We start from the raw sequence: 20,362 nt of genomic DNA on the forward strand, positions 1-20,362 counted from the left end.
GTGTGTGTGTGTGTGTGTGTGTGTGTGTGTGTGAGTGTGTGTTGGCAGAAGGAGGGCCCGTCCTGTGGCTTTCTGGCCCCCCACACCGGACGGGTGTATTATAGATGCGCATCCAAAGCTGCCGGGCGGCGGGGGCCAACCGGACTGGCTCAATGTGACCCGGGGGGGGGGGGGGGGGGGGCATGAGAGAGGGACGTTGCCTAGAAGGGCGGGTTTAACCATTAACCACCACTTTAACCACTCTGGCAGCTGTGCGGAGCCGGTATCGTACATAAAGGCGTGCGCACCGGCGTCCACGCCTCAGCTCGGTGAGCGCAAAGGGGCGCAGGATACATCCGCATCACAAAGTGTCGTCGCCGCTCAAACATTCACCGCTGACAACGCAAGGTAACCACTCCGAGAAGCTTTCTAGCTTTTGAACTTCTGTCACTGTCATATTTAAGAGAACCAGAGAAAAAATGCGCGGTTTTACGCATTTATCCATCGGATCGTGCGTAAAAGCAGCGTGAGTGAAAGTGAAGAATGTGGAGTTGTGGCGCGTCTCGTGGTGTGACAGTGGCAAGCAGCGTGACAGTGTCCCCATGCGGGAACAGAGCAGCTCTCTGCCTCTCTTTAAGAGAAAAGGAGGGCTCGTCTATTCAGCCCTGACCAGGGGAGCACTAATTTACGCCTTTGCCATGTTGGGTTCGGGTGGTGTTGGTCCTGACTACTAAACAGAGGATTGTTTCAGCTGGGGAAAGCCTCAGTCCGTGTGCGGATGTCGCAACACGCAGCCGGAGGAGAGGTACATCAAGGCGGCCGCAATTCCGCAGGAAGCGCGCTGCTCCGGTCTTCACAGTAAGACCTGAACTCCGGACCGAAAGAGCACAAAATATCACAATATCAATAACACTTCATGGTTTTGACAGTTTTCTATCCTGGCAAACAATCAATCATTTAGTAGACGAATGACTTTATTTGGAAGCAAAAATGAAAACAAATGTTAAAATAAAAGAACAAAGTGACACTCATCTTTTTTCACTTCAAGTGACCAACAGGATGATTTTAAATGGAATAAAACCAATGAAGTTGCCAATATTGCAATAACATTTTCCCCTCAAGTTATTACATTATTGAAGTAGCCTTAAAAACAAATCATTGAAAGGGTCATAACTCGGCCTATGATGTGATAATACATCAATCAAACTGCATTAAAAAGAAATCAAAGCCAGTTTTAATTTAAAACAAACAGTGATATTGGATGACTCAGTAATACAAAGCACCTCTCTTATGTTATTAAATCCAAACAGTTTTATTCTATTATTGTTTGACTCAGATTCTTACTTTTTGAGATTCTGTTTTTTCCTATGGGTCCATGAAGTGGCCTCGACATGAGAAGCTGGTGGATTCTTTCTGTGTGGAGTTTGCATGTTCTCCATAGAGCTTCTCGGTACGGGAACATGCGTGTGAGCTTAACTTTGGTCTCTACAAACAGGTGTAACGTGTTTCTCTCTGTGTTTGACTTATTGGGGTATCGGAGTAGATGTTTGTGTTACTCAGTGAAAATAGAAGGCTGCGCAAACAACTTTAAAATAGCTGCAGGTCCTGTTTATACCATGTTTTGAGGGAATATGTATCCTGTTTTTAAGCAATTTAGTTTCATAAAAGCTTCACTTTTATAAGGCAACCTTTTGGAAACGATGTCCGTTAATACGGCAATGACAAACGCTGAACACGATATAGTTTTCATGTTGGGCCACTAGGGGATGCTATTGATTGCTTTTGTAATGAAACCAAACACATTTACACAGAGAACATTACGCTATAAACATTAACAATGGGAGGACATAGACTTTCGTATGGACAGATGACCAAGTTGGATTGTTATTACACTGACTGTCAACTATAAAACAAGTCCCAGGAGAATTTGGACTGGGAGTCATGACACTCCGGAGGCAAATACTGTTGTTATTGTCCATCTACTCTAATATGTGCAGAAGAACTATTTACCACGGCCGTGGTATGGAGTAGCAGCGTTTCCTTTTTCTACAAGCCCGTGCTTTTGCAGCAAGTGTCATTTCTGTCCGTTTCCATGAAGATGGAGTAATTTTGAAAAATTCCAAGTTGGGAGCTGTTTTCAGAAAGGTGTGTTTTCAGTGACTTAGAGCGCCGTTGTCATATACTTGAACACCCAAAACACTACAAGTTTTTGTGTTTTCACTTGAAAGCGTTGTTGTGTAAACGGGCCTAAATAAAGTCATCAGGTGTGAAAACAACCCCGTAGGTTTAACCCTTCATGAACACCTTCAGTAACTTGTACATTGCTTCATCTTTCTTGTCGAGTAACTAATGACAAACTAGAACAGGCACACGGTAGAGCGCAGACCTTCGCCAACGGCACATTTGTTTATGGAACTGAGTTAGCATCGCTTGCATGTTAGCCATTAGCTCATATCAATGCTAACTAGCCTGTGCGGTAGCAACATCACTGTGTGAAACACTGAGGAGGGAGCATTTCCATGGCAACAGACTCTGATCACCTTTTATCACCTTTGATTTTCTCCATAAGGTGCCTCTCCCATCTGCCTTCTATGGGACATTTTTAGCAGTTTTTGGGGATTTATACAGAAACTGTTAGCCGTTAACATCCCAAAATCTAATCGATTGGTCCTTGGATGATGACAAGTAAACCCTTTATGAAAAGTTGGATGCATACATACATACATACATACATACATATTAGGGATGTCCCGATCACACATTTTTGGCCCCGATACCGATCCGATTTTTCAGAATTGAGTATCGGCCGATACCGATACTTTCCCATCCGATACTTGCATTGCTATTGCAAATATACTCAATAGTCTTTTTTTGGAGTAACTAAGATGTCTGAAGCTAAAAGCACTAATGGCAGAAGCTTTGTTTCGCTAGAAATTATTGTAAAACTCACTTATTGAATCAAAATTCTTCTCAGAATGACTTAAGAACTTATTTAAACTTTATTCAGTCATAACAACAACAACAAAAAAAAATTACACTCTGCAGTCTTGTATCTCTTATTTATGTTAGCTTAAACAACTTCACCTGGATTTTGTGGCAAATTAAAAAAAAAATTTAAATGAAATGAAACCCAGTGAATCACTTTGACTAACATATAAACTATAAAAAACTACAACATACACAGTATTCAGTAAAACCAGTCAGAAGAACCCAATTCTACTTCAAAGTGTCTTTGGCTGGTTGGGTTGAAAATAAGTCCTAAAAAAGTGCAAATACAATAAAAATAAATAAATAAATCTTAAACATAAAAGCTCTTACGCTACAATGTAACTTCTTTGTGTATTAAATTTCAGTTTCACTTAAAGCAGTATGAGAGGTTTGACCTGAATTGTCACAAAACATTTACATTTCAATGTGAATTATAAACACTTAATTCCACTTCAAAGTGGTAAAACCTGTCTGACAAAAGTAGTCTGAACATAGTTCTCTCAAAAACTTATTCAGAATATCCCAGTCTCCCTTCAAACTAGCGTAACCTTCTGGGTTATTTTCTTCACCATATTGCTCCCCTGTGGGGACTTATCCTTTTTTTTTTTTTATCCTTTATTTTAAAGTCGAGAGTTTGCTGCTTCTGTGCGGCTTTTTCTTTAGTTGTTGTTGTAAACTGGGGGTACATCCACACAACGAAAAAACAATCTTTTTTTCTCCCTGGCCTTCTCCCAAAAAAGCGTCTATGGCCCCGCTCCGCCTGCTTCTAGCTTCTGCAGCTTGACCGGAGCTTGTAGTCCCTGATTGTTGAGGTTATTAGGTGACGTTGTGGACCGCGGTGGGGGGAGGAGGGAGGAGGGGGGCAATTACGTCATCTTTTTTTCCACGGATGATGGTCTTTGCTGAGCGTATTCCGCCGCATGTTTACTTTTTAGATGTCTTATCAAATTAGTTGTGTTAAACGAAGCTCTGGTGCTCCACCTCTCGGGACTGTGGCGAAGCAAATAGTACAACTGGCCACTGGACTGGTTTCGTTGTCAACCTTAAAATACCTCCAGACTGATGACATTTCATCCACTCAATGGCTTTAGGCTGCTAATCTCAGTTTACGGCAGGTCGCAAACGGGGCTCGCTTTACGGCAGCTGACGTGAAAAAGTTTTTTTTTTATTGTTTTTTTAGATCGGCGGGGTGATCGGCTGAATTTGCCGATTCCCGATCACTCACAAATCACCAATATCGGCCCCGATCCGATATTTACCGATCTGATCGGGACATCCCTAATACATACATACATACATACATACATACATACATACATACATACATACATACCAATAAATAGGTGCAGACAAAAACATAACCTTCTGCCCCAACTTTTGTTGGCGTAGGAAATTAAAGGGGTACACCAGAATAAAGGAAAATATGTTAAAATGCGAGTTATTTATTGTCGTATTGCATGTAATATCGTGTGGACAACATGATGTTGGCAACTTTTTTGCAAAACATCATCATGCTCGCTTACTGCTTCATCATATCCAGTGCACACAGAAAACTACCAAAAGTAAGATTTTATCTCATTTTAAACATCAGTAAGTCATATTTTGAGAATTTTGGCATATAAAATATTGTGTAAAAGCAACTATTTAAAGGGATGTTTTAACTAAATATAGTGAAATAAGTGGGATTTTGGTCAGTTTTACATCAATAATGTACATTACACTGACTTTAAAGGTTAGAAATGTCATTCTACAAATCATATTTCTGTTTGGTATTTTTGATTTTCATGATTATGAGCTTAAACATTATAAAGAAACCAAAATGGAAAATACTCAAGTTTCACAGTGTGATTTAGAAAATAGATGTTCAATTGTTGGTCACAGAAGGATTACCCAAACTTATTTATTTATTCTTCATTTAATCAGAGAGAAAAGGAAACTTGGAATGGATCTCCAGCAATCTTTATGATGGATTTATTTTTTTGTGGGAAAGGGCCATTTTATGCTTTGTTGTGAGAAATGAGAGTTTGCAGCTTTTAAATTCTGACTTGAAGCTGGAGGTTTTAGAGGAATCTGAGCAATCCAGATTATATAAACACAGTAAACAGGACAAACGCTGATCACTCAGTGAGACTTACAGATCTGCAGGACAGAGCAGATCCTCACAAATCCTTCAGATCAGGAGAGTCAAACACATTTTATTTCAGTCGCCACAAACAGACCAATTGCATTTTGTAGAATAGTGCCAATAAACTTTCAATTCAAAGTTTTTCTTTGTTGTGGTGCAGAGTATACTTGAGCATATGGTATATATTTTCAAAAAACTAAACGATGACTACAGAACATGACTATAAACTCAACATGAAGTCAATTTTAATGAAACCTTCTTGTACAAAATACAGTGAAATGTCCACAGAACTTCTTCTTTAGCTGTTGCATTATGGGCGTTTTTACAAACGCTCCTTGACAGCATGGCTTTGAGTCTAGTTTGATAGCATCGAGGTAGCTGTCTTTCATGGCAGCATCTCCGATATCAGCTCGGGTCTCAGCATTGTGCTTTGTCAGCGACTCTAAAAGAATTTCTTTTAAAACAAATCTATCTTTTATTAATAAAATTTACCATTTGCTTTTTGGTTTGGCCAGACTCTTGCAGGGCCAGTTTTGTTCAATGTTTCACACTCCTTCTTTAGAACTTACATTTAAGCACCAAAACTCAAAATGTTTCTAGTTCAATAAATAAAATCAAGAAACAGAATAATTAAACATAGCTTCATTTGGTGCAGTAATATCTTAATTTTCTTTATTTCCCGTCACCACAGTAATGTGAAGAGTGTGAGGAAAGAAAAGTCGGTCACAGGCTGTAACGGATGGATTACCCTGACCCAGTGTGACTCAAGAGCAGATGCTTATTTAGTCTGAAAAAATGCAGCTGAACCTGAATATAATTGTGTCCTGAAATTACCTACAGTACTTGCAACAAACTGTAAGAGGCATGAGCGGAGAAAAGACCTGAACTGACACGTTTTCAATGTTGATTTAATCTGACCGACATCTTTAATTTTAACCATTTAATTGCTCTATGATCTTGAGTCAGTAATAATGTCATGATTGACAGGTTGTGACTGTTTGTTCAGATGGATGTAGTTGGTTTTTGAGGGTTCGTCAATGACTGAATCTCTTGATCTTAAGGGGCATTTCTTTTTTATGTTTTAAAAATAAGTGAGTCGATACCGGTACTCAATGGTAGCGATTTTCTTGTGTGTGTTTCTGTGGGAATAAATGTAAATTTGTTTAATAATAAAAAATCTTTAAAAAAGTAAATTTAACATATTCATTTCTCAATATGTAAACTTTAACTAATATATCAAAACAACAACATTGCTGTTGTTTCACAAATTTCTTCAACGTGAAAACCCTTCACTACAGCTACGCAGTGTTTCTTTCTTAATGCACAAACTAAAACCCAGCTCCACGTTCTCCTGTTTCTTTTCCCCTCTGAAAACATTGTGTGATGAGGATCCATGGGGGGCAAATATGTTTAAAACAAATGAGCAATCTCTTTAGCCTTGAGAGAAATTTTGTGCTTAACCAGGTGCCTCCTCATATTACGACGTCACCGCTCAGTGCGCATCCAAATTGTTCTGACTACATGGATGGAGACACGCGGAAAAAAAGGGGAAGAGGACTGAAGACTTGTTTTTCAAAGACAGAAAAAGCATAAAGCTGCACATTCACACTGAAAACACAAGCTTCGAGTCACAGATGGCTTATTGCTTCAGTGTCACACTTCAACAGAGGGAAAATTTTATTTGATACAATAGTTGAATCCTCCGGTCTGCTCTGCACTGCAGGATCACCTGCTGGTGTCAAAGAGAAGAAGTCTACTTCTTCTGCTCTAATTTGATACTGCAGTGGAAGTGTGCTTGCGATGCACTGCCCCCTACAGTTTGGGAACAGGAGCCACGTGTAGTATAAACGGTACACACGTTCTCTCATGCTGATTCCACACGTCTAAGTTCTGCACGTCACGCCAGTGCATCAAGCATAAAACAGCCTTTACGCTTGTGTGCGTGCAATGCTGTGTTCAAGTCCAGCTTGGAAAATGACCTTCTCTTCCACTCCCTCACAGTCTCAAGGATGCGTTCAGGTGCCGAAAACCGGTACCATTTGATTTTACATTACTCGGTAGTACCGATGGAATTCGGTCGGTACCTATAAAAGTACCAAATTCGTTACCCATCGATAGAGGTGGAAGATATTTCGTACAACACCAGCAACTTAATCACTAGAGACGTTTGAACCAGCAGAGTTAGCCTGACGTTGTTCTTTAGTTTAACTGCTGAGTGGATCAGGAGATTTTACTCTGAGCCATGCTACACGCTTAAGAGTTTTGTGCCTCACACACTGGCAACATAGCAATAAATGTAACCTGAGACGCTTTTTTGTTTGTTTCTTGCTTGTATAGCAAAACTATACAGAAATGTATGAGCTCCATTATCTATTCATAAAGGTAAATGTTCCTTCAACTTTATCTTGTCATCATCCCAAAATGTGATCGGGGGTTGCCAAAGTTTAGAATGACAAACATTTGGGTCTCTAAAGAAAAAGGTTTGAAATCACTGTTCTAATCCCTCTAATGCGTCACATGTCCCGATCTCCTGCCGCGGGGGCAAAGTCAGAGCCAGGCTGTTTATTTTGAAGGTCCCCACAGGACTCGTGAGTGTGTTCGCAGCGCTGCAGCCTGACTGTGGTGTGACACTATGCTTCCAGAGGATGTGAGCAGCACCTCACTTAATGGGAGAATATTTTTAGCAGCCGGGAGGAAATTTGGCGCTGGATGAAACTGTTGAAGCTGTCTTCAACTCTCGCTGCGTGCCAGCAGAGGGTGAAGAGCTTTCTGCCGGGTTACTTTCCGTCTGCTGGGGTACTTTCAGTCTGTTGTAGCAGCTTACAGGGCATCTGGGGTCCGAAAATAAAGTAAGTAGTGAGTTAACAGACAGTTCTGGTGTTTATTGTCAGTCTTCAGGTTTTTCTGCCTTGTGGCTATATTTTAGTCCTTGAAAACGTTAGGGTTTGTCATTATCAAAGCATTTTTCCAACAATTGAATGAAATGATCCAAAATTTTTATGATTTCAATTGTGATTTCATACTGAATGATCTCTTTTTTTTTTTCTCTTGTTTTCCCAGGTGATTGTCCACTCTGATTGAAGGGGTAATTTTCTGCAGCCGGTAATTCAACCCTTGTACTGCAGACCTTTAAATATCTCTTTTGAAAAACGCCCAGCAGACACGTGGTGTAAGGTGAGACATTCCCAGCCCGGTACACCGACCAGTCAAGCGTGATCGGTGGATTGAGTGTGACCGCCCTGCGCTGCAATCTGGACAACACCAACCTCTGAGGTGACCGTTTCCTCAGTGTGTACTGAACCTTGAAGGTCCGAGGGGATTTCTGCGGCGAGTCCCAGAGTCCATCACCTTCCCTCCTCCTGTGCCTGGAAACAGTATGTCTTCTTTTTTTTGCCGGCCTACCCTGAGCACCTTGCAGTGAATGGAGAACATACTGGTTCTGCTCCCGAAGCACCGACAGGAACACGGGCTTTGCAGAAGCACGGCTGCAAGTGCCTTGCTGCAGGCTTTTTCCTACAGAGCAGTTTTCTCCCGGTCTTTAATAGCGACCCCAACTCCCCATCGGCCACTTTAATGGGATAAATAAGTCAGACTGGTCAGGTTCAAAACCAGATCAGGGGTTCAATTCCATTCTGACTTCACCCCAAAACTATTTGGCCGAGGCACACTGACCTTTTCGCCCACTGTCTTGCAAAGGCTTCCGCATGGTACTTTGGTCGAAAGAACAAGACAAACTCCCCGACATCGACATGTCCTCTGGGGACATTGATGTGAAGAAAGAGGGGGGCCCCCTGACCCCGGCCCTCCTCAACTCCAACTGCACTGTCCACCCAATGATCCTTACCAAGGGCTCCGAGGAAGTGAGCCCCGGGACCGGGGGTGATTTTGAGCTCACCGAGGTCACGTCCTTTGCGGAGAGGGCCGGCGAGACCACAGGGGACGACGACAGGTCGGAGATCGTGGTGGTGAAGGACTGTCGAGCCAACGCCAAAGGTCAGCGGGAGGAGGATGCTCTGCTGGAGAACGCGAGCCAGAGCAACGAGAGCGACGACATCAGCACCGACCGCAGCCCCGAACCACCGCCCCCCCTCAAGGAGACCTCCTTCTCCATCGGCCTGCAGGTGGTCTTCCCCTTCCTGCTGGCCGGGTTCGGGACAGTAGCCGCAGGGATGGTTCTGGACATAGTGCAGGTGAGTAAATAGTACATTTCTTGGGTTATAACTGCTGTGTCGACTGCTAATATTGACATCAGAAAATATATCAGTATCAAATTAATCCCTGTGGGCAGATGACATGACACGTCCTACTAATAAATTGTGCTGGAATAAATAAACCAGTGCAGATTGGTATCAGCACCTACCAAAATAACAGCATATTTACAATAATAAAAAAGTCAATCTGGCACATGAAAGCTTTGATGATCTCTTACTAAACTGGAGAATGAGACGTCCAGATGTCAGTAAAGTAAATATTGAAATACATTAGGTTTTTCAATGTGTTTTCAGACTGGGATTGAATCAGTATACCTAAATTCAGTTGGCAGTTGCCTTTTTCCCCTTTGCCTTACAGTCTAGTCTCCTCATAGCACGAGATCCACGTGTCATTTGACAGTTGTGCTTTTAAAAAAGCGCGCAAGCTGCCGGTAAAACTGTGCGTTGTAGTGACATGCACGATGAGACGGGCCCCCCCACCAAACACATGAATGAACTGGTTTAGTGAGGCCGGTTCGCCCCGGCATGTGTCAGTCATTGTACTGTCTGGCCTATCTGGTGGCTTCCCTTTCTTTTGGGGCTGGGCGGATGAGGCGTTCGTCACACACCATGGGGGTATTTGCATAACCTTTTTCTTCTGCCTGCATCCTATCCCCGGGCTGGCACATACTGGTACTGAGTGTGTCATCTAATGAGCTGTCACACGCCCTACTTTTGGAAATGTGACAAGCATTGATACAATAGGAGGTGTTTATTGTGGTTCGGCGTGTTGCCTGGGAGCTCCCGGATCCACTCAGCTTCAAAGGAATTGAAAATGTAGCAGAACTTTTGATTGAAAAACTTTTTCCTTGTTGATCCACTGCTCTTGTTGTCTTGCTCTTGCCATGTCTTAACTGTGCATAGCAAAAATTCAGAGAAGAGATGTACTGGAAGATCATATATTTCATTTAAAGTCGGCTTGTAATTCAGACAAAGCTGAAGGTGTCGCGCTACCAGGAGACCAGTCTGGGCACACTGTGTACACGCATACTGATGCCAACATGATGGACCCCGGAAACTCAGCATGGAGAGGAGAAGGAGGAGGAAGAGGAGGAGGAGGAGGAAGAGGCACAGAGACGTGGGGAGGGAGATAAGTTTACGTTCTTTGAGCACCTGAAATGGCAGCACAGTGTAGCTGAAGTGGAGTCAGAGAGAAAGCAAACTACAGTGTGGCGTCAGAGCCTCCTTTACCATGTGGTTAGGTATCCTCACTGAAACCAGGAATGCAGAGGTTTGAGGTCAAGAGAAGTTTTCATGTTGCCTCAATTTCGGCACCACGCTGCTGCCTCTTTCTCTGATTTCCAAAGCACCCGGGACACAATTCCTCCAAAGGTGAGACTAGGAAAGAAGACACACTGGAGGTGCAGGGTATTATTATCTCATTCACCACCCTTGTACCTGCGGGCCAACCTTGAAGAGAGATGTGAGGCGAGCCTCGTCTGAAATGACTTCAGCACCTTGCAGGTCATCTCGCAGCCTAATTCCCTCCTCCATGACTCTGTGAAATGCTAACTCAGCTAACCCCCCGCTGCCCTTGCAGGAAGGTAATTGTCTGCCCCTCTCAGGTTCTCTGTCTTACTGGTGTGAACACGCCGTCCCAGTTCCTCTGCTCGTAATGATTCAGAAAACTCCCAGAACCTTCACTCAACACATTGCACCTGATTAGGTTTTGAAGGTTTGACTTCGACCGGTGTATGACTGGAACTTTCTGTGCCACTTTCTGTCAGGCTTCTTTGAAATGTGATCTTCTTGGTCTCTTCGGTCACTTTAACATCTACAGCACACATACACAGAGCTTCTGGCCCTCGTCTCACTCGAGGTTGGCGCAGAAAGGTCTGGTATAGAGAGGACTGAGACGTCTGCATAGTTCTGCTTAGTGACTTGGCAGCAGAATGACCTAAAACTGTCAGTCTCTCACTGCCAGGGCCAGAAATGAGGCCTCTGAGGGTGTCCGGCGCAGTTGGAGTTGAAGGTTAAACATGTCCCACAAAGGTCATGGACTGTTGGTTTTCTTGGAAATGCCAGAGTCAAAGGCCAATCGCATGGTTTTCAGTCACAAAACAATCACAGACTTCTGGCACCTGTGCTGTTATCATCTTTTTCAGCGAGTCGTCACACAAAAGGATGCAAAAAGCTTGTCGGAATAGAATGTAATCATGGTCATCTGAGTGGGTGTGTGTGTGGCTGCCTGTAAGTCTAGACATCTGTCCTGGGCTGCAGTGTACAAAAACACAATAAAAGAATAAAAAGGAGGAACTTCAAAAATAGACTATACAAATACAGGCACAAGTAAACAGGAAATCATAGTCAACATAAAGGTTTAACTACAGTCAAGACCCCACTGCCCACCAAACCCAATCAATCTGAATTAGCTTGTTCATTCACACACAATTGTAGTCAGATCTTTCAATTCCACCAAATTATAACAATTCACCAAATGACATGTTTTAAGGCTGTTGTATCCTCCTATTGCATTGATGCTCTGCTTGTTCTGTCCATCTCTGTCCTGACAATCATTGACAGGGTATCAGGAAACAGCAATTAAAACCTGCCCACACCTTGAAGGGACACTTCAGGATGTGACTAAAAGACACAAAGAGGATTAGCAGGTTAAAAGGGCTGTTGCGTTCCCTGGCTTAATTTTTCACTGAGAAATCCTTGGAAAAGTCCAGACTGTTTATATCCTCCCCCTTTGGTCACGTAACCAAGGCTCTATATTCACCTGTCCCAGGACACTCATAGATCTTAAACTTGTTCAGGCATATTTGACATTTCATGACCACTTTATATATGAAAACACTCTACTCTTTGCTCTTAGAGTTAAAAATAACTGATATTCTGTAAAACCAGTTCCAGTTTGTTAATAATTTCACAAACAAGGTCTTGTTGTATCGCTGACACTCATTTATCAGGTTCAAATCTGGTTTGACCCTTCATTTTGGCCACAGCTACAATAATCTGACACTGCATGCCATGTGTTTGGACATAACACTGGACCAGAGCTGTACCATCCATGCCGCAGCGTCAGAAAAATGAAAGCAGACACCACCTGCTGTAGTTTCTGTGACGCCGCTGGAGTTGCGTTGACATTGCACGCCATCATGTTCAGCTTCCCGCTCTGTACAGCAAGTACAGTGATCACAAATAAAGTGGGGCCATGTTACTCAACTGGGCAACCCGACCCTTGTGGGGTGTGCATACCAGAGCTCCTATAGGTCTGTACACAGAGGTACTCGGGTTGTCCAGTGGAGTTCCTAGAACCGAGGAGGTGGCCGTGAGGAGGGAGGGCTTGTTTGGCTCCGAGCCAGTGTTCCATGGAGACAACAACATATATCACCACAGGGGAGGCAAAGAGGGAGATAGGGGAGTGAGACAGAAGTAGAGAGAGAGAGAGAGAGAAAGCTTGAAAACATGCGGTTGTGAAAGAAGAGAGGAGTGCTCACAGAGGTGCTCTCAAGGCTGCTGGGTTGGCAGAAGGCAGCGAGCCAAGCTGAGGGGCTGACTGTTGGAAAGGAGCTCTGCTTGGCCTGACGACAGCTTCGGGGATAGACGGGACTTTAACCCACACTGGTGATTTGGTGGCACCTCTACTGGTGCACCACATACCAAATGAGATTCTACCTTGTGTGTCAAAAGTGTTTGCATATACAGTAACCTCGGCGTCTGCCATGATTTTACTTCCCTGGCCTATTTTGGCTTTACTCTATTTCTCTTCCGTGTCAGCCTCGTGAATATTGATTCAGCTCCAGGCAGACTGGGCAGTAAGTGCCGGGGGCCTGTGGGACTCTGATGATGAGCACTTTTACCGGCGGTGGATCGATGGGCCCAAGCCCCGTCACTTGCTTCTTTTCTGGCCACAGTAGACCGCAGACCTGCTACCTCTGCATGAGGCCTAATGGAGGCAGCACTTCGGCATAGTGACAAGTGCAGGGAGACACAGGGAACCCACCCCTCACGGACTGGCCAGCAGCCAGGGAGGAGGTTATCGAGGGTCAGTCATAATAAGACCAGCTATATATTTCATTCAGGTCCATCTGCTGGAAACACAGCTGAGGAGACACGTGTTCCTACATGTGCTAAACATAACATGTGATTCTGTTCAGTGAGCCCACCACCTACCCTCCCTGTCCTTCAGATTTAGCTGGCCTAGCACCTGGCTGACAGTGTTCTCTACTGGGTCATATGTTTTTTGAGTATTGAATCCCGTAAAAATTTGGCTTATAGGATGAGGTAATGAACGGGCATGAAGGCCAATTGGGGCGAGGATTGTCCTGATCCTGAAGCATCGGAAGCAGATGCATTGAATTAGTTACCAGTAAAGTACATAGTAAAGCCACACTGTTCTGGCATGGCATTTTGTCCACTATGGGACAAAGTGTACTGAGCTGCCTGTCCTTTTAGCACCATCTTCTTTTTCCTTTTGCCACATTAGTTCATGTTTGACATTTCACCGTACACATTAGAGTGGGCTGTGATCATCAGGAATGAGGGAGAATTTAGTGGCTGAAATGTAGATGGAGCTCATGAGCGGTGCCACGAGATAACATTGCTGGTTGTTTTTGTAATAAAACTTCACACAAATGCAATGCACCATAATTGTGAACAATAGCGAGTACACAGACATTCTAGTGGACAGACGACAAAGTTGGATTATTATACGGTGACTGTCAACTCTGAAACCACCAAGTCCCAGGAGAATCTGGACTGGGAGTATTGACACTCTGGAGGAAACGTTTTTCTTATCGTCCACCTACTGAGCATGTGCAGAAGAACTATTTGCTTCAGCCATAGTGCGCAGTAGCAGTAGCAGCGGATTCAAAAAGTTGCATTTTCAGTGGCTCCAAGCATCGTTTTGTAAGCGAACACCCAAAACACAACGGAAGTTTTGCCTTTTCACTTACTAACATTGTCTAATAAATGGCGTCTAAATAAACAAACTTATGGAGGAAACACTGTGAGCCTTCTTTGCTAATTCCGTGATTGTAAGTGGTTAGCTTGGGAAATTGTGTTGTCATGTGTATTTCTTTGTCATTTTTAGATTTTGTCGGAGTTGCCAATTCAATATCGTATCAATATCAACCATACACAGAAGGTTCCTGAAAATGTGTCTCTCTACAAAATGAATGATATCTTACAAATAAAGAAGAAAAGAAAAGAAAAGCATGACGAAAATACAGGAAGAGACCAGATTCATGACCTTTGTGAACAGTTTCAGTACAGTAACAAGTTGAAAGTCATTAACCAGGCCGGGATCTCCTGGCCATCTTCATTTATTCAGTTATACCAACATTCAGTTAGAAGTAATTGGCTTTTAATTAGTAAGAGTTTCATCATACTCTGGATTTTTCTGGCGCTGTCATGTTTCTAATAATAGCGATTGTTGGATGAAGGTGAACCACGAGAGAAAAAGACTGCAATCTAAAAGAAGGCAGAGATAAATCATGTCAGCTGGAAGCTCCTCTAACCTTGTTCTTGTTGAACATAGTGTGAAAGGTCCACAGAGAGCGACCATGTGGTCCATCATACCGGTCTGGTTTCAGCAGACAGTCCATTAAGCAGAAAAAGGCCACAGAGTCTCTTTGCAGCCCCCTCAGTTAAAGATGGTCCGTGTAAAGTGTGTTTTCATTTGTCGCCGCAGCACTGGACCGTGTTCACGGAGGTGTCGGAGGTCTTCATCCTGGTTCCGGCGCTGCTGGGCCTCAAAGGCAACTTGGAGATGACACTGGCCTCCAGGCTTTCCACAGCGGTAAGAAATCTCAGTTAACATTACTTCTTCTTCAGCAAGAAAATTGCCCAATTCTTTCACAAAGTTGCCCAATCTCTTTTGTTGAGACACCCACCGTGGCTCTTTTCTTCTTGGGGTCAGAGGTCATCTTGCCTCTGGTTTTTTGGACAAGCTGATAGCGACATTCCTGAGCCCGTAAATTTCCACCCACCTTACCCGGTGTGTTTACCTGAACACACTGGTGAGTTCTAAGGGAATATGGAGGTTTTTCACCTCGACAAACATCCGACAAGTCTTGAGAAAATGTTTCAGCATTTTACACGTTTGGTGATTAAATGTTCAGCGCATGTTGCTTGAGTCCACCATCAGGAGTGAGCTACGTGTGTGAGCTTTTACAGCTCACACACACATTGTTGAGTATTTCCAATGAATCCAAACAGGTACATAGATGATGTGTAATGTCTTTGTGCTTTGAGATTTGTTTTCTTCCCAATAATCATCTGATTGTCCAAATACAGAGAGTGTGTAAAGGCCTTTCCAGCTGCTGGAAAATCCTAAACAGCTAAAAGCAGAGTTTTTCTGCACATATTGTTTCAAAATGATTCTGCTTCTCTGAAATAGAATCAGTTTAGGAGTTTAGGAGTTCAGTATTAATAATCCACAAAATTTTACTCTGCGACACCCCGTGTGTTAACAGTGCACGCAGCTCAGGAAAGGATGTCCGCTCTTTTTTGGGATAGATATCTGTAGTTTACCTTGGTACTCGCAAGCAGGCCAAGTTGACACTTTTACTGGGGCCCAGGATGAGTCATCTGTGACACCCCCCCCGGCCTGTGGGCCAGAAGGATCCTGCAACAGGCTCTAATCCTGCAAACTACCAAGCAAATTGTACAAATTTCAAAGAAAACATGGGACACTGAGACCTGAGCTGCGATATCAGAGATGCTTTCATGAAAGTTAGCTACCTCGTTGCTATCAAACCTAAAGACATGATGTCAGGGGAAGTTTGTAAAAACACCCATAATGCAACAGCTATAGGAGAAGTTTTATGGACATTTCACTGTATTTTGCCCCAGAACAAGCATAATGTATTAACTCCAGCTCTCCTTCAGCTGGTCTCCGTTCGGGGCTGAACTTTTCAGTGTTAACAAATCTGTGAATGTGTTGCTTTTCTCTAACTCAGACTGGAAGAGTGACGCGCATGAGGAGACACTAACTTTCTACAGCTTTGTCATAATGATTTGTTGAACTTTCCGCTCAGTTTCCCCCTGATTTCAGAGTTCAGGCGGTGGCTTGTTGCCACATCGGGAAGTTGATTCAACAATGTTTTATCAGCTTCCACACTGATTGAACCGCCGGTCAATATTTACTGACTCTTCTGCACGCAGGGTGAAGATCTATGGCAGTTATGTCACATAAAACTCCAGCTCTTATGGCTCTTTCCTGTTTGATTAATGGAGATGATGCCCTGGTTGGGGGGTTTTGAGACTGAGGTCACTGTTCGCTCTCCGCCGGCCCAACTCAGCAGGACCACGTTTCTTTCCACGCCGCCGCTAATTACAATCAGATTAGGACCACTGTAAGGCTCTTAATGCGCTTATTACCGAAAATAATAATGTAATCCCCCGTACTGGCTGGCTGCGGAGAGTTTTCACTTCACATGACTGTGTTGCCTTTTGATTTTTTTCTCTTTTTCCATCATCCTTTTTTTTCATCTCTAAGTATTTCTCCTGCAGATTTGTCAAGTTTAATTGATTTACCGACCTGCATCGCTAAGTAAGTCACGAAAGTGTCAATGGTGCCGTAAATCTGAGCTCAGATGCGGGATTAAAACATCTCCTCCGTCCTGGTTTTACATGTATCGAAGATTCCAGCGTGAAATTGTTTTACCTGCGTTCAGGTTCCAGCTCAGCGGCGACTGTAAACAAACTGGTATTTGGACAGTGAGGCGGTGCAATCGGGCAGTTTCAACTTCTCTGACGACATTTCCAAACCTCTTTCACAACAGCGTTAATCCCACTGCCCACACACACACACACACACACACGCACACACACACACACACACACACACACACACACACGCACAGATCAGGGTTTGGCATCATTATCATCATCATCAGAGATCATCACATAACATCAAGGTGTGTTTGTGATTTCAAGCACTTACTTTATAATCATGTAAAAAAAACCACTTCTTTTGAGGTTTTAAAGACAGAAGTTGCAGCGCTCATGTGTGAAACGATCTGCACAGATCTCTCTCTCTCTCTCTCTCTCGCTCTCTCTCTCTCTGTCTGTCTTATCTGCTGGCCTTAAACCGTCTTATCAGCGTCGATGGCAGCCTGCCCTGTCACAGCAAGCGTCCACACACACATGCTACCATGGCGTTGGAGGGCGAGGAGCATGTTGCCGCGCTGTGTTCTTGGTTGACATACAAAAAAAAAAAAAATCACGAGGCCAAACGGGCCGGCAAACATGATGACGTGTATGAAGATAACGCTGCTGCTGGGTTGTGAGAAATATGAGGAGAGGAGTTCAATAAATTAGCAGCAGAAGAGGAATAAAATGTTTAAAGGAACAGAAATCTTAAAAAAAAGATCCAAATACATTTAGGACAAAAGTAAGGGAATGTTGCATTTTAGTAAAAGGTGGTTCAGTTGTGGACTCAAAAGAGTCTAAAACACACGTTAGACTTAAAAAAGTGATTGAAACTAGGTTAACACTGAATGAAATGTTAAAACACGCCCACTCAGCATATTTCTCTAAGCTCATTTCAAATAGTAAGAAAAACCCTAAAATTCTGTTTGACACTATTGAGCATCTTGTGGCCGATTCAACTCCTCAAGTGCCCGTGCACACACAGGAAGAATGGAATAACATCCTCAACTTTTTTGTGAACAAAGTGAAGGACATTAGGGCCAGCATCAGTCCTGCCCTGAACAGCTTCTGTACTGTATCTTCTGCAGTGTGCTCGTGGTCAAACTTTACTCCTGTCCGCCGAGAAGATGCCAAGATTTTAGTGGGCAAGCTGAAACCCTCATCAAGCCCTGCTGACATTGTACCCACATCTCTGTTCATAAATGTTTTCGATGTATTCGGTCCTTGGGTTATAAAACTGATTAACCTTTCCCTTGACTCTGGCTTTCTATGACAAATTTCAATCAGGTTTTTGTAAAATGCACTCCACTGATACTGCTCTATTAAAAGTCTCAAATGATGTGATGATGGCTGCAGACTCTGGTCACTTCACTGTCCTGGTCTTACTGGACTTAACATCTGCTTTTGAGATGGTGGACCACAATATATTGATCAACAAACTGAAATCAGAGCTGGTTTTTCTGGGTCTGTCATTGAGTGGTTCTCCTCATACATAAAAGGAAGAACCTTCGATGTTGCCATAAACAACAATCTGACGTGTCCAGTCTGTCCTGTGGAGATGCTCAGGGCTCTGTCCTAGGCCCTGTTCTGTTTTTATTGTATCTGTTGCCTTTTGGTCGTCTCATTGGTGGCTTTAAATATGTGTCCTACCATTTATACGCTGATGACACCTGCTTCTTCACTGACTCAGAGTTTCATGTCTTGTCTCTGTTTTTGGATTATGTGACCTGCATTTCTTCAAATTACCGCCAGATAAATGCTGACAAAACAGAAACCCTGATTAATGCCCCTGATAAAAAAGATTCCCCTAATCAAAACCCACCTTGGTGCCCTGGGCTCGACTGTTGGAACCAGCCTCAGGAACCTCTGGGTTAGATTTGATCAGGCCATGTCTGTGGAGGACCACTCTTGACAGCTGACCATAAACTGCTTTTACCACCTGAGAAATATCTCTAAAGTGAGGAGGACGCTGTCAAAACCAGACCTTGAAATGATAATCCATGTCTTCATTTCCTCTCGCCTTGACAACTGCAATTCCATTTTCCCTTGGTTCTATAAGACCGTCCTCGGCAGACTTCAGGTCTTACAAAACTCAGCTGTAAGACCTTTGACAGGTTCACCCAAAACAGCCCACATCACCCCCATTTTATCAAATCTTCATTGGCTCCCAGTCAAATTTAAAATTGACTTTAAAATTCTAATTCTCACTTTCCAGGTGTTGCATGGTCAGGCCCCTCAGTACATTGTGGACTTGCTGTGCCCCTACACTTGAGGGTCACCTTCCGATCTTCAGACTAGAGTCTCCTGAAGGTCCCAAAGACTCGCTTTAAAATCGATGGGACCGGTCCTTTCAGGCTGTAGCCCCCAGGTTATGGAACAGCTTGCCCCTGTCCAGAGAGACAGGACGCTCAATTCCACGAGTTCTCTTAAAATGCACTTGAAGACATTTTTATTTAAGAAAGCTTTAAGCTAAATATTTCTCTCACTTTTACTGTATTTTATGAAATTCATATGTTCTGTTTTATTGCACCCATTTTATGTAAAGCACACTGTGATTTTTTATCTGTGAAAAGTGCTTTATAAATAAACCTGACTTACTTACTAACCTTGAAATACAAAGAAATGACATAGGAGAATCAAAGTGGGTTTTTTTTGTTTTGTTTTTATTAGTGAGAAATATAACAGATATAAGTAAGCGTGACTATGTCGGCCTCTCAAACTTCATAGTCATTTTGGTTGTTTGATATTTGCTGTTTGCGTTTAGGTTTTAATGGAAAATATTTTTTGAGATAAAGGGCCAGAGTAACAGTGATGCTGGTAACGTGTTAATTAGTAACGCATTACCCTCATATAACCACTTTTTTCAGTAACGAGTAATCTAACGCATTACTATTTCCAAACCAGTAATCAGATTAAACTACTTATCCAAGTCACTGTGCGTTACTATTGCAGCGTCCCGCTGGTGGTTAGAAATTAAGAAGAGTTTCTTGTCTGTAAAGCTGCTTTATTATAGAACAGAGCTGGGCGTTCCTTCCTCGAAACGAAAACACACACACAGTGCATGCAGCGCACGCTCACATGACCCGCCCCCTTCTACACTCTCAGCCAATCATAGGCCATCTCACACTAACAGGTGACGCAAAAGAATCGGAGCCAACAAACATAATCACTAAACCTCATCATTGCAACAAGAACACAACTGCAGAGATGTTGCACTATTTTTGTAATTTTCCTGGGTAAAAAGATATATTGTCAGGAATCCCCCCCCCCTCATTTTTTAAATAGTAAAAATGTGATAATAAAAGCGTGAGTAATATATAAATACAACAAAGAACGTAGGTCAAAGTTTAGAATATATATAAATATGGTGCAGGAGGCCAGGCAGTGATCAGCACAGAGTTTTTATGTTGAGATGCTG

At 43.1% G+C, this 20,362-nt stretch overlaps 1 protein-coding gene across 1 annotated transcript in view; it reads left to right on the plus strand.

The window, feature by feature from the left end:
* Window positions 1-297: 297 nt before the first annotated feature.
* Window positions 298-20,362, plus strand: part of slc41a1 (solute carrier family 41 member 1) — a 36,546-nt gene continuing 16,481 nt past the window's right edge. Inside the window, exons 1-3 of the mRNA XM_080461100.1 lie at window positions 298-387; window positions 8,153-9,282; window positions 14,981-15,088. Of these exons, the coding sequence (XP_080317226.1) occupies window positions 8,797-9,282; window positions 14,981-15,088 (594 nt within the window). The 5' untranslated portion in view covers window positions 298-387; window positions 8,153-8,796. The remainder of the gene's footprint in view (window positions 388-8,152; window positions 9,283-14,980; window positions 15,089-20,362) is intronic.

The sequence above is a fragment of the Lipophrys pholis genome, assembly GCF_963383615.2.
Source record: "Lipophrys pholis genome assembly, chromosome: 4".
NCBI lineage: Eukaryota > Metazoa > Chordata > Actinopteri > Blenniiformes > Blenniidae > Lipophrys > Lipophrys pholis.